The sequence below is a fragment of the Dipodomys ordii genome, unplaced genomic scaffold (genome assembly GCF_000151885.1).
Source record: "Dipodomys ordii isolate 6190 unplaced genomic scaffold, Dord_2.0 Scaffold45, whole genome shotgun sequence".
Classification (NCBI taxonomy): domain Eukaryota; kingdom Metazoa; phylum Chordata; class Mammalia; order Rodentia; family Heteromyidae; genus Dipodomys; species Dipodomys ordii.
The window spans coordinates 5895173-5908161 of record NW_012267261.1 but is presented as its reverse complement, the minus strand read 5'-3'; the positions used below and the strand labels follow the sequence as shown (position 1 = coordinate 5908161).

The 12989-nt window shown below is 49.0% G+C and overlaps 1 protein-coding gene across 1 annotated transcript; it reads left to right on the top strand.

The window, feature by feature from the left end:
* The first annotated feature begins 7806 nt into the window (after positions 1 to 7806).
* Lrrc15 (leucine rich repeat containing 15) lies at positions 7807 to 9582 on the top strand. The gene has a single exon (XM_013019408.1). The coding sequence runs from the start codon at positions 7807 to 7809 to the stop codon at positions 9580 to 9582; it is 1776 nt and encodes a 591-aa protein (XP_012874862.1).
* Positions 9583 to 12989: the final 3407 nt, after the last annotated feature.

Sequence of the window (12989 nt, the reverse complement as noted above, 5' to 3'; positions counted from 1 at the left end):
TCTTCTTCTTCTTCTTCTTCTTCTTCTTCTTCTTCTTCTTCTTCTTCTTCTTCTTCTTCTTCTTCTTCTTCTTCTTCTTCTTCTTCTTCTTCTTCTTCCTGCTTTGCCTGAACATCTGGGCCAAATTCAGGACCAGACACTCCAATTTGCCTGTGGTCTTGAGTCAGCTGGGCAGGCTGTGAGGGGGTTGGCCAGGGGAGAACACTGAAAAGACACTAAAGAAAGTGCAGGAAGGTTCTCGTAGGGTTGGGGGACACTAGCTTGCATTTCTCAGTAAGTGGAGGGGTGGCAGGGACCGGTAAAAATAGATCCAGATGTGGAGAAATGGGGCACGTGAAGTTGCCCTGACTTTGTCCTGCCAGTAAACAGTCGGAGGCTGTGATTACAGGCGGCCATTTGCCTCTCTAAATCCTGACCACAAAAGAGTGACTGTAGCTTCGAGTTTCTGTGTCTCCCTCAGCTTTGGAACATGAGGTTTGGAAGCTGCTTCCAGATGCTTCCTGGGACTGATCCAGTTGGACCTACTTTGGGCTCTTAAGTATTCTCCTGAGTAGGAGGAGCATGTTTGAAGACCTTGGCTCCTTCCAAAAAAGTCCTGCCTTCTGGAAGCAAGAAATTATGCTCTGTGATTTGTCAGAACCCCTGGCCAGTCTGGCCACACAAATTAGGGTCCTGCTTTAGAGTCAGTAGGAAGCCATGTTTGACCTCCCCCAACCCTGGGAAGGATCTCCACAGAGGGGCTAGAAAGGAGTTGCTTTTTCTTGTTCAGTTTCTTTTTAGAGTAATGAACAATGTTATGCTTTGAAGGGCTGTAAGAGATGAGAATCAGCTATCAACTACTGTGGAGGACTGTGGTGATGGTAGTGGTGTGGTGGTCAGGTTTGGTTTAGGGTTTAAGGATGCTCCTGGTGTTTGTAATGCTTCAAAATCAGAAGCCTGCACAGGAGCTGTGTATGTTAAGATTACTAGGGCCAACTAATCCCTTTGGGTAGCTGTTCTGTCCCTTCCCTCTCCCCCTCTGAATTACTCTTGTGAAACTGAACAAGCTCAGCATCAGAGAAGCCTTAAAGGAAATTTCCTGAGACCAAATGGCATGGGAATTGGAAGAGGACTTCAAGTTAGGTAATAATGGTGGGCAGGTGAAGGGAGTGGATCAGTTTAGAATGATGGAAACAAGTCCAACCCTTCCCCCTACCCCTGCAGTGCCCAAACAGGTCCTTCAGTCTTGTGATGATAAGTGGAAGACTTCATCAAGCCCCAGGGTTAGAGGCCCCTGCCAGTGTGTCAAAAGTCTTCAACAGACTGTATATGACCTTAGACAAGTCTCCAGTTCCCAGAGTGGGTGGGGTGGGAACTCCTCAGTTTTCTTATCTGGCTGGATGGTTTGAAGAGAGGGTCTCAAGAGCACCTCTGATGCCCTGTATCTGGAAGCAGCATATAAATTTCAGCTTCCTGGTGGGGATACGGAACAGAGCCCTGAAGGAAGAAGATGCTGAGGCAGGACCGTTGGCCTCCTGTACCATGTTCTCTCTGTTCTTGGAAGTAAATGATGTATGACTGTGTCCCAGGCTGGATTAGGCTTCACTCTGGATGGTTCTGAATGTAGTCTGTGGATGCCTGCAAGGTGACAGGGCTGGGGGGAGGGTGCTCTTAATCACCTAAAGTCCTGGGCCCTGCCCAAATCTAAGGATTAAGATTTCTGTGGGTGGAAACCCAGAGATCTGGTTTTATTCAACAATGAAATAGCAATAATCACCACTTACATTTATTAGATGCTCACTTTGTGCCAAGAACTAGTCTAAGTGTTGTCTATGTATTAATCCATGTACTTTGCCTCTGGCTGCAAAGCTATGTCAGTTGAAGTCAGTAAGCTTCCTGGGTTATTTCTCTGTGCTACTTTTTGGTTTTGGGTCAGTACTGGGGCTTGGACTCAGGGTCAGGGCATGCACATTCTCCTTCAGCTTTTCCACTCAAGGCTGGTGCTCTACCACTTGAGCCATATCTCCACTTCCGGCCTTTTGGTTGTTAATCAGAAATAAGAGTCTCATGGACATTCCTGTCCAGGCTGACTTTGAACTGTGATCCTCATCTTAGCCTTCTCTACGATTACAGGCATGAGTCACCAGCATCAGGCTTTTGTGCTACTCTAGGTGCAGTGAGGCCTGAGTTCCAAGTCTCTTGGTGACTTCAGGCTCTCTGCACCCAGCTCTGACTGAGGACAGCCCTGGCTGGGGGAGGGGAGGACAGCTCCAGCCCTAACTTCTCCCTTGGGAGCCTTGGGCTGCTTGGGCTCATTCGGCTACAGAGGAAACCAATTACAAGAAGAAGACATAAAGCCCAAGTCTGGACCCCAGTTTTCCCAGGTACACAGAGAGGGAGCAGGACTTGATGTTTTCTACAGCCTCTCTTAGGTCCTGGGTCCTATGGAATGGCTATTATAGGTAATATGAAGAGATTCCTAGTGGGGCTGCACTGCCTAGAGCCTCTTGAAACGAGGTGCCTCTGAAAAGATGCATACACGATCCTCAAGGCTCGGTGTGCTCATGTGGCAGTGCTGTGACTTGTGGGGAACTGAGTCACCAGGAGAAATGCAAGCCTTCAGTCCAACCTCCTTCCTCCTCCAGTCAGGAGACAGCAGATCGGCAAGCCTTTACTAAAGGAAAAACTGAGGCCTGAAATAGTTCCCTCAAGTCAGGCCACAACTGGCTGGCAAGACCAGAGTAGAATATGAGTCTCCTAGACTGTATTTTTTTTTTTCTTCCCCAAAGTTTCCCTTTGTAGGGTGTGGAATAAGAAGCAGTCTCCTTCCAGGGAATGTTGTGTTTAGGGAATAAGTGTTGGTATTAAACCAACCAACAAAGCCCAGGGCTTCCGTGCTAATTATGTGTTCGCTCATGAGTCACAGGGAGTTTCTGCATGGAGCCCCACAGCCAGCGCCCTGGTTCAATGGCTTCTTCTATTGGGGAGGGGCTGCGTCCATGTCCAGGTGAGCTGTCTGACTGTCCTTCGGTCTGGCTGCCCAGCTCACTGACTTCATGGGCCTTGACTGACACCAGGTATTACTCTCTTCCCCTAGGGCGGGACAAGGGCTGGACTGAGTTGCTGCAGTGATTGAGAATGCCCTCAGCTGCCTGGGGGAGGGAGGTGTAATTAGGGCAGCTTTGTGGGTCTTTAACTGCCATCATCACGGCTGCCAAGCAGCACTGGACAGCGTGGGCTATTAGGCCACCGGGTACCGGCTCCTGAAGGCCGGATGTTGTTGTACACGTGTCTGGAGTACTGGCTTCAAGTCCAAGACCCAGCCCCAGGCCTGCATGGGGTTCTCTGTCCCCTGAGAGTCTGCATCTGGCAGAGGCGGGCTCTTTGCTATAGGCTGGCTGCTCCAAGTGGCCACAGTCACATTGCTAAAAAGCAGGAAGCAGCTGTTATGTGGCTCTGGGTGGGCTCCGCAGACAGGATGGTTAATAAGAAGACAATCTTCAGATTCCTGTAATATTTGTTGCACTGAGTGTGGTCCCTTTTAGCCAGCAGTTGCTGGGTTCCCACTTTGAATTATCTCCCTGACACCTCCCAGCTATGAGGTGCAGTCTTCTGGCCCAGAGCTCTTCTCGGGAGTGGCTTGATGTCCCTCCTTAGCTAAAGAGTATGGACTCTGATGAGTCCTCTTCACATTTACACAGGAAACTTACGCTTGGAATAGTGGCCTGTGTCTATAATCCTAGCTCCTTGGGAAGTGGAGAAAGTAGTATCTCAGTTCAAGGCTAACCTAGACCGAAACAAGTTAATTGGATCCCTGTCTCAAAGAACAAGCTGGCTAGGTTGAAGAATTCCTGTAATCCCAGCTCTGGAGGAGGTAGAGGTAGAGTTTCACAAGCCAGCCAAGGTAAACACTCAAGCTCATATCTGAGAAATAACTGAAAAAAAAAGTGGGGGCTAAGGATATGTCCAAAGTGGTGGTAGAAAACCTGCCCAGCAAATTCAAGGACTACTGTAAACCAATCAATCAATCATTTAATCAACCAGTCAGTCAGTCAACCAGCACAAGTCCAAGCAAAACCTCATCTGTGTGTTTATGTCTGTGTCTGTGTGTGCCATCCCTGGGGCTTGAACTCAGGGCCTGGGCACTATACCTTAGCTTTATTACTCAAGAGGAGTACTCTATGAATTGAGCCACAGCTCCACTTCCAATGTTTTGGTGGTTAATTGTAGATAGTTTCATGGACTTCCCTGCCTGAGTTGGCTTGGAATTGGAGTCCTCAGATCTCAACCTCCTGAGTAGCTTACAGTAGTGAGCCATCAGTGCCAGGTGACATTAGATAATCCTAAAAACATCCACCTAAGGGATGGGCCCTCACAGCCCCTGGGAACATAGGCTCAGTGGTCGTAGGAGACAGTGCTTTACCTCCAGGGCCTGGAAGAGCCTTGGAAATGTTAGGGATGGCAGCACATTGCTGTCTTCTAGGCTGCCTTCCTGCTGGGTATAGAAATCTTCTCTTCACCTTCCTTATCAGGTGGCTGCTCAACTCTGCTTTAACATACCCAGTCATGAGAAGTTTAGCCATCTCTACGAAGTTGTCAGTTCTGAGTGTGGACAAGCTCTTACTGATGGAAATCTATGACCCCATGGCCTCTGTACACCAGCTTTGGCCTCAGGAGTCACACTGAGTCAGGTAGCTTCTTTTATCCCAGGGCTGCCTTTGTGTGTACTGGGAGGGGCTGGTAACTCCCTACATCTCTCCTGGCTATTCATTCCCAGCTCCTTCAAACGATGCTTAGATGTTCTGGTTTCTGGGTCCCCTCCCCATCCTCTAGAAGTTCATCAGGAAGCCAGCTCCTCATTATCTACCTTCAAGTTCAGAGAAGAAGAGAACACAGCAGTAGAGATGTGACTGAGAGCCAGGGCAGGGCAGGGTAGGGCAGGGCTCTTGTTCCACAATTGATACATCCACAAACGAAGTCTTAGATCACATCAGTTTTTGTGGCCAGCCTCCTTTCTTTATTACCATATCAACAAGAGGCCCTCAGTGTTGGATGTTAAGCACTTTTTTGCATGTGCCCTCTGTGCAAACAGTGTTCTGCTGTCAATTTCTAGACCTGCCATTTTTTTCTACACGAGTTCACTTTTTTTTTAGATGTGGTTCACAGTATAGTCTAGGTCCATTGTCTATACACTCCATTGGCCAAGGTGTTTTATTTCCTCTCCTTTCCCCGCTGTTCTATTCATTACCTCACCAAAGTCTTTAACCCAAGTCCACTTTGTCAGGGCTTGGGTGGGCTGTGAATAAGTTAACAGTCAAGGTCTATGTGGGTGGGGGATGAGTCACCTGATGAACGGGGTGAGGGTTTCCCCTTTACATTGTGCTTGTTGGGGAGCAAGGTCAGAGTGGAAACTCGAGATAGTTTTCTGTTATCAGCCAGGCTCAGGAATATGAGTTCTGAGAGCCTTCTCTATCCAGCCAGCCTGTGCCTAGTATATGCCTCATTTCACAATCCTTCCTCCAACTCAAGTCTTTGCTCATTAAAAGGAGAGAGACTAAATGGGTACTGGTAGCTCATGTTGGTAACGCTAGCTACTCAGAAGGCTGAGCTCTGAGCATCATCCTTTGAAGCTAGCCTGGGCAGACAAATTCAACCCTTATCTCCAATTAACCAGCAAAATGCCAGAAATGGAGGTGTGGCTTAAGTGGTAGAGTATTAGCCTTGAACAACGTAGCTAAGACAGAGCTTGAAACCCTGAGTTCAAGCTCCCATATCAATATACACACACACATACACACATACACACACACAGACACAAGGCAAGACACTGCTTTAATACTTGGAGTTCTAAGCTTTTATTTTTCCATAAAATGATATGAAGTAGTAACCCCTTAGCCCTTCAGAAGTCACAGGCCCCTTTGAAGTGACAAATGCTCTCAATTGTACATCAAAATCCTGTCCCTTCACAAAACTTCCTGGGATCAGAAACTCTTTGAGGCCTTCCTGCCTTCAGAAGTCTACAGGTGGACATTGTGGGTAAGTGGAACACTCATACATTGGCACGCTTACAGGATGCCCTCAGGTCTTTTCTCCCATTCGCTCTTCACAACAGCCCCAAGAAGGGACAGAGGTCATGTCATCATCCCCACTAAGCAGATGGGGAATCTGTAACTCTACAGCCTCAGTCTTCATTGAAATCAAATTTAAGATGCATTGAAGGTCAAACAGTAGTACTTAGATACTCACATAGGGACCTGCACTTAGAGCAACCCGTATTTCTTTCTTTCTTTCTTTCTTTCTTTTTTTTTTTGGGTCTGGTCATGGGGCCTGAACTCTGGACCTGGGCGCTGTCCCTCAGCTCTTCAGCTCGAGGCTAGTGCTCTACCACTTGAGCCACAGCGCCACTTTTGATTTTCCAGTGGTTAATTAGAGATAAGAGTCTCACAGACTTTCCTGCCCTGGCTGGCTTTGAGCCGCAATCCTCAGATCTCAGCCTCCTGAGTAGCTAGGAGTACAGGTGTGAGCCACTGGTGCCCGACTATTCTGTCTACATTTTTTTTGGGGGGGGTTGATCATGGGGCTTGAACTCTGGGCCTGGGTACTCTCCCTCAGCTCTTCAGCTTAAGGCGAGTACTCTACCTCTTGAGCCACAGGGCCACTTCCAGTTTTCTAGTGGCTTCTTGGAGATAAGAGTCTCACGGACTTTTCTGCCTGGGCTGGCTTTGAACCGTTATCCTCAGATCTCAGCCTATAGAAAATGTCATCAGGAGTGACTTCAAATCTTTCATGATTTTGGTTCTTTTCCCGGATCAGCTCTGCGCCTCAGTGGGCATCTGAATTCCCCCATACACTTCAGAATAAAATGTGTCTAAGTTTTCTGGGACTCACTCCAGGCCACCCAGTGTTTCTTTATGGAAACTGGGACGAGTCCCCAGAAACCAGGCCCCAGGCATCTGTGAGTCCTGACAGCCCCTCCCAAAAGTCAGCGCACGGTGCAGACAATGGCCGTTCATCATAAAAGTGGTTTGAGTTAACCCTAGAAGCAGCACACATGGAAGGGCTCACAAAGGGTCAGGTTGTTGGCAATGATGGGCTGGGCAGGGCCGGGCAGGGCAGGGCCGGGCCACAGTGGCGGAAGAGTTGAGCTTCTCTGTATTCTTCCCATCCATTGGCAGTGTGGCCCTCACTCTTCCAGCTTCTGCTGCTGCTGCCCTTCCTGGAAGCCATTTTCTTTATAGCCTGAACATCTTCCCAGGCGTCAGCCCGATTTACTTTTTCTCATGTCCTCTCTATTCCTCCTGACAAAGCTGTGTCCAGCCAACCTGTCCAGATACCATGAGGGCTACTGAGGAGCTGATACAGCCTGTAGGATTGAAAGATGAGCTCCTTGTCCTTAGAAAGCTCTTTAACAAGCACTGAGAACAGAATGGCACACAAGGCTGCCTGGGGCAACAGAGGAGGTTGAGGTGACCACTCGCATGGGAGGTAATGAATGCCAAGTGGAACTGGGAACGTTTCCAACAGTCGATTGTATTTGAACTTGACTTAAAAGAATGGGGAGGACAGGGGGAGAGGACAAGGAGCACTCTAGATGGAGGGATGGCTTGGGCCTAGCCACGAAGGTATGCATGGGAGGGAGAAACAAGAAGGCTTTTTGGCCAGAACAGGGAGGTACTGAATTGGGGACATAATCACAGGGCTCAAAGCCAAGCCCTGATTGATCCTGAAGGTTGATGTTGGCTTAAAACTGGCTTAAGTCAGTGAGGTGATTTTTGACTCACCTAGGCGCTCTCTCTCTCTCTTTCTCTCTCTCTCTCCCCACAGGCCATGCCACTGAAACATTATCTCCTCTTGCTGGTGGGCTGCCAGGCCTGGGCTGCAGGCTTGGCTTACTATGGCTGTCCTAGTGAGTGTACCTGCTCACGGGCCTCCCAAGTGGAGTGCACGGGGGCGCGCATCGTGGCAGTGCCCAGCCCTCTGCCCTGGAACGCCATGAGCCTGCAGATCCTCAACACACACATCACTGAGCTCAACGAGGCCCCATTTCTCAACATCTCAGCCCTCATTGCCTTGAGGATCGAGAAAAATGAGCTGTCCCACATCATGCCGGGTGCCTTCCGCAACCTTGGCTCCCTGCGCTACCTCAGCCTGGCCAACAACAAGCTACAGATGCTGCCCGTCGGCCTCTTCCAGGGCCTGGACAACCTGGAGTCCCTCCTCCTGTCCAGTAACCAGCTGGTGCAGATCCAGCCAGCCCACTTCTCCCAGTTCAGCAACCTTAAGGAGCTGCAGCTGCATGGGAATCATCTGGAATACGTTCCCGATGGCGTCTTTGACCACCTGGTGGGGCTTACCAAACTCAACTTGGGCAAGAACAGCCTCACTCACTTGTCCCCCAGGGTCTTCCAGCATCTCGGCAACCTCCAGGTCCTCCGACTCTTTGAGAACAGGCTCTCAGACATTCCCATGGGCACCTTTGATGGGCTGGGCAACCTCCAGGAGCTGGCCCTTCAGCAGAACCAGATCAGCACACTCTCCCCTGGCCTCTTCCACAACAATCGTAACCTCCAGAGACTCTATTTGTCCAATAACCACATCTCACAGCTGCCCCCTGGCATCTTCATGCAGCTGCCCCAACTCAACCGGCTCACGCTCTTCGGGAACTCCCTGAAGGAGCTCTCTCCAGGCATCTTTGGGCCCATGCACAACCTGCGAGAGCTGTGGCTCTATGATAACCAAATCACTTCTTTGCCTGACAACATCTTCAGCAGCCTCAACCAGCTGCAGGTGCTGATTCTTAGTCGCAACCAGATCAGCTTCATCTCCCCTGGTGCCTTCAATGGGCTGACAGAGCTCCGAGAGCTCTCCCTCCACACCAACGCTCTGCAGGACCTGGATGGGAATGTCTTCCGTATGCTAGCCAACTTGCAGAACATCTCCCTGCAGAACAACCGACTCAGACAGCTCCCAGGGAGCCTCTTTTCCAACGTCAATGGCCTCATGACCATCCAGCTGCAGAATAACTACCTAGAGAACCTACCCCGGGGCATTTTTGATCACTTGGGAAACCTGTGTGAGCTGAGACTTTATGACAATCCCTGGAGATGTGACTCTGACATCCTTCCCCTTCGCAACTGGCTCCTGATGAACAAGGCCAGATTAGGGACGGACACTCTGCCAGTGTGTTCCAGCCCAGCCAATGTTCGAGGCCAGTCCCTCATCATCATCAATGTCAATGGCCCTATGCCAAGTGGCCAGGTCCCAGCAATCCCCGAAACGCCCAGCTATCCGGAAACACCACAATACCCAGATACCCCCAGCTACCCTGAGACCCCCAGATACCCCGACACCACATCCATCTCCTCCACCACTGACATCATCACCAGCCCTGTGGAAGACTACACCGATCTGACCACTATTGGTGCCACTGATGATCGCAACACATGGGGAATGACCAGGGCCCAGAGCGGGCTTGCCATCGCCGCCATTGTCATTGGTATTATTGCCTTGGCTTGTTCTCTGGCTGCCTGCATCTGTTGCTGTTGCTGCAAGAAAAGGAGCCAGGCCGTCCTGATGCAGATGAAGGCTCCCAATGAGTGTTAGGGGGGCAGGCTGGAGCAGGGCTTGGGAAGGGTTAGAAAGGAGGACCTGGAAATGTGGCCATGAAGTCTCTAACCTTAGGTGCACAGAGCCAAGCTCTGCTAGCCATCTCGGCCCTAGAGGAAGGTGTTTCTTGTTCTCTTGATCTGCTCAGTTCTACTTTAGAGAAACAGGTCTCATAGGCCTTATACCAACAGAGAGATCCAACGGGCCATAGAAAAATGAGGGGCTTCTAGGCCCCATGCCTAACTCTCTTTCAGAGGGGGCTCTTCTCCCCAAACCCTTACCACTTTCCTCCAAGAGCAACCTTCCCTGTGCTCAGCCTCCTCCTGTTCGCTGTAGACTCCATGGCAAAGCCTGCTTGCTCACTTTGTGGGATAGTTCTCTACCCAGACAGCCCCTCTCCTCAAGGTATTATATAAGTTGATGTTTCTTCTTTTGCTTCTTTTGTGTGTGCCATGGCTTGATTCTGCTCCTCAAGGTAAAGTGAATTCTCTCCTCCAAGAAGGCTTGAAACCAGTCAGCTGGTTTCTTACAAGCTGCTGAGCACCTGGGCTTGCAGGATGCTCTGTAAGAGAGAAGGAAATCCATGCTGGTCTGCCATGGACACAGCCGTCGTCAGCATTGCTTGGGATTTCTCATCTGGAGAAGGAAAAAAAAAAGGCATCAAGTGCAATAAGTTCATCCTTTCAGAGAGTATTTTGAAACTGCAAACAACATTTTTTTAGCCCTTTATGAAATAAAATCACATAGAATTTCTAACTTGAGAAAACACTGAAGCCATCCTATTGGTACTAAATGGAAAAAAAAACTTGATGCCTGGGGTACTTGCATTCACCCCTATGGTTTTCTTTTTTTAATTGAAGTATCCTATATCAACATAAAAGTGGAAGCGTGGTGCAGCTTGGTGAATGGCCATAAACCAAACATACCCAGATCAACAGGATCAGATTAAGAACAAGAACACGACTCCTCCCAAGCTTCTTCCAGAGGACTGGGAGGATGGCTGTCACTGTCCCCCCAGGGGACCAACCCAGCGGTGGAGGAGATCAAGGGAGAGGCACGGGAGGCTCTGCTTGGAGAGGAGGTCCTATTATATTCTAAGATTCTGGACAGGTCAGAAGCATCCTGACTACAACAGCCTATCCAGCTACGCCCCCTTTCCTGCCAACCAGCCATTCATTGGAGGGCCTTCTGCTGGTGCCTTTTATGGGCATAATATGCCTATATCTGTTTTGAATTTTCACTCTCCATTTGGGGGAAGTAAAATAGCTCAGAGATGAGGTCTTTCACTGAACATCCAAGTGTAATGGAAACCAGGAATCCCTCTAATGCCATGCTAAAATTCTCCATCAACATTAGTCAGCTAGCAGCTAGACTTCAGGGCTTTCACAGACAGCTGCCTGAGGTGCTCACTGACAGGTCACACTGGGTGAGAGGGAACTCTCTGGGGCGCCCTCTGCTGGTGGTCTGGTTATAAATTGGTTGGTTTGGGTTCAAGTTTACAGTCTCACCAATAACCTGCTTTTGCTGCCTTTCCTGCTATCCATACATTCACATTTGTTTAAGAAAGAAAGAAGAAGAAGAAAGAAAAAGAAAAAGATCTATAAGGACATGCTTGGTTTTTCTCTGGACAGCAAGTTCTCCAATTCTAAAGTAAAAATGAAAATGGAGAATTTCAGGTTTCTGTATCTATTCAGGAAAGAATTTCCAGGATCTACAAAACTCTCCAACCATCCTGATCCACACTTATAGCTCCTCCTGCTTCCCCAGGAATTCCCCAGGGCCTTAGCACTCGATTTAAGAGTAACTAGGTTTCCTCTCCACTCTCCTGGCAGAAAGGTTCAGAAAGAAAGGTTTGTTCAAAACAAACAACAAAAACAACTGCCCTTTATAGCCTTTTACTCTCTATCCCAGAGAATCTGATGTCACTCAAGAGTTGTCATGTCCCAAGGCAAATCTGGATCTCCAAGATGTTTACAAAGTATCTGTAGCAACTTTAGGTATACCTGGGCAAGGCTTGCCTAGACCCAAAAGGAAGTGAGCCCGCAGCTCAGAGTATGGGCATCTTTCTGCTGACTGCAGCTTACTATGTGGGTCCTGGGGCTAGAGGGGAAGCTGGGCCTGCCCTCCTCCTCATGGAGGCATGCTTTGGTCCACAGTCCTCAAACACAGAACCATCAAGTGCTTCTATGCCCTGGCTCCAGCTGTGCTCAGGAAGGAGGGGACCAGAGGTGGAGAGAAGGTAAGAATCCTTAGTCTCCAGTGTTCCCTGCCAATCTTAACCCAGAACCTCTGGGCTTCTCTCCTTGGCTGATGCCCCAGTGCTTTTCTCTCTGGTCCAAAGGCGTGCCATAAGATAGCTGTCTTCAGATATGCCCCTAGATGGAAGGGATGGACCCTTTCTATGAACTTCTGAGCTCACCTGTTCCTTTTTCCCAGCAGAGGTTGGATGGAGTCATCAGACCTTCTCTCCTTTGTCAGGCCCTTCAGCTTCTCTGGTCTTCCCTTCACCAGATCCTTCCTTCAGTTGTCTGATCAGGGAGTTCCCACAAATGTTGGGTGGATGGTTTCCTCCAACAGAATGAAACATTCACTCTATTCCTGGGCTTGGAATGAGCAATGTGGTCTTCCAAAGCTGGGTTAGGATACAGAGTTCCCTTTCTCTCTGTTCACTGGCTTACCAGTTAGCAGCTACCTTCATAGGAATGGGGAAGGGAAGTCAGTGTTGGAGAAAATCTAAAAAAGCCAATTAGAACCAGTGATTTAAAAAGTGCTCAATACATGGATGCCCCAACTTACATCCTTTTATGTCTGCCCTCTTGTGAAAGAGCAAAAGCTGCTTGTTCTATATGTTGCTCAGGAGTCTGTGCCTTTGCTTTTCCAAGTCTGTACCAGACGACACGTCTTGTCTAGGGATTTCATCTTGAGACCAAAGGAAATAGGATTCATCTCCCTAGTGCCTCCTGTAGATTCAGTCATTGGAGTCTCACCTGGTGCTGTGTAGATCCAAAGCTTTGTAAATACAGGGAAAGATTTCTCTCACCCACCCATGGAAGAAAAACTGGCACTCATCATGGGAATTGTTGGGCTGTGTATGTGTTTCTCCTCTCTAAAATGTAGACGTACACCCAGGTTCTTATAGCCTTTCCTGGAAAGCCACACAGTCACCGCAATCCTTCAGATGTCAGAGGAGAGCTTCTTCTGTAGCTGACTTCAGCCTCAGGAAATGTAGGGCAGACACTTAACTGAATCCGTAGAATTGCTGAAAAGACCGTGGATGTGTCCTACAGCCTTTTGCAATAAGCCTCACACAGGTGGACAGGCCAGGCAGTTAGAGCTAAATCTGGTGTTGGGGAGGTGATGGAGAAGGAAATCACAGTGTGGTTCATAGAGGATGGGTGGCAGGA

Bases quoted from the DNA above. Each gene is read 5' to 3' on its own strand.
- Lrrc15 (XM_013019408.1), top strand. From the start codon at position 7,807: ATGCCACTGAAACATTATCTCCTCTTGCTGGTGGGCTGCCAGGCCTGG.